Source organism: Theobroma umbraticum, unplaced genomic scaffold (genome assembly GCF_002168275.2).
Source record: "Theobroma umbraticum cultivar Fairchild unplaced genomic scaffold, ASM216827v3 scaffold_67.0, whole genome shotgun sequence".
Taxonomy (NCBI): domain Eukaryota; kingdom Viridiplantae; phylum Streptophyta; class Magnoliopsida; order Malvales; family Malvaceae; genus Theobroma; species Theobroma umbraticum.
In genome coordinates, this window is record NW_018397262.1 from 5,456,044 (window position 1) to 5,456,625 (window position 582).

Sequence of the window (582 nt, forward strand, 5' to 3'; positions counted from 1 at the left end):
ATGTAGATGCAAAGATTGAGCCAATCCTTACAACCTCGTCCCGCTGTATTAAACTGACAAGTAATTGGCAGTACATGCTCTGGTTGATGTCTAAGCAAAGGATTGTTTCAATTGGGCTTGTGTAAAGCATGGGCAGGATGTTTCTAAAGCCATTGTCCTTGAATACGCTTGTTGTGAGAGATCTAGCCTTGAGGCCCGAAGGGGTTTCGATCTCTGGTTTGACAAACATAAGTTCCATTCTTTTTCCAGCTCGGTTCAAGTCACCAAAGTGCCTGTGAATGGATAAACTCAACTAGTATTGTTAATTTTTGGAATGTATACTCGTGCATAACTCTTGAAAGCTGATCTGAAGCCAACACTTATAAGAATATTAAAATATAATACTTCAAGAATACTTGAATTTGTAACAATTAAATGTTTGTGCAATGCAATCTTGCAAAATTAAATTAACTTGCTAACACTTCTACTCGTTTTCCATTAAGGTGCTGATATTAAGTTAAATGAGGCATTGACATGGAAGTTAAACCAGCCAAAATCATGTTAACTATTTCTTTTTAAACCTGCTAAAACAGCCCACTAGCA

At 36.8% G+C, this 582-nt stretch overlaps 1 protein-coding gene across 1 annotated transcript in view; it reads right to left on the bottom strand.

The window, feature by feature from the left end:
• The window catches only part of LOC110419823 (indole-3-acetic acid-amido synthetase GH3.17-like), a 2,892-nt gene that overhangs the window by 1,595 nt on the left and 715 nt on the right, over positions 1-582 (bottom strand). The window contains 2 exon segments of the mRNA XM_021432941.2: position 1; positions 4-292. The exon segment at position 1 is cut by the window's left edge and continues 563 nt beyond it. Of these exon segments, the coding sequence (XP_021288616.2) occupies position 1; positions 4-292 (290 nt within the window).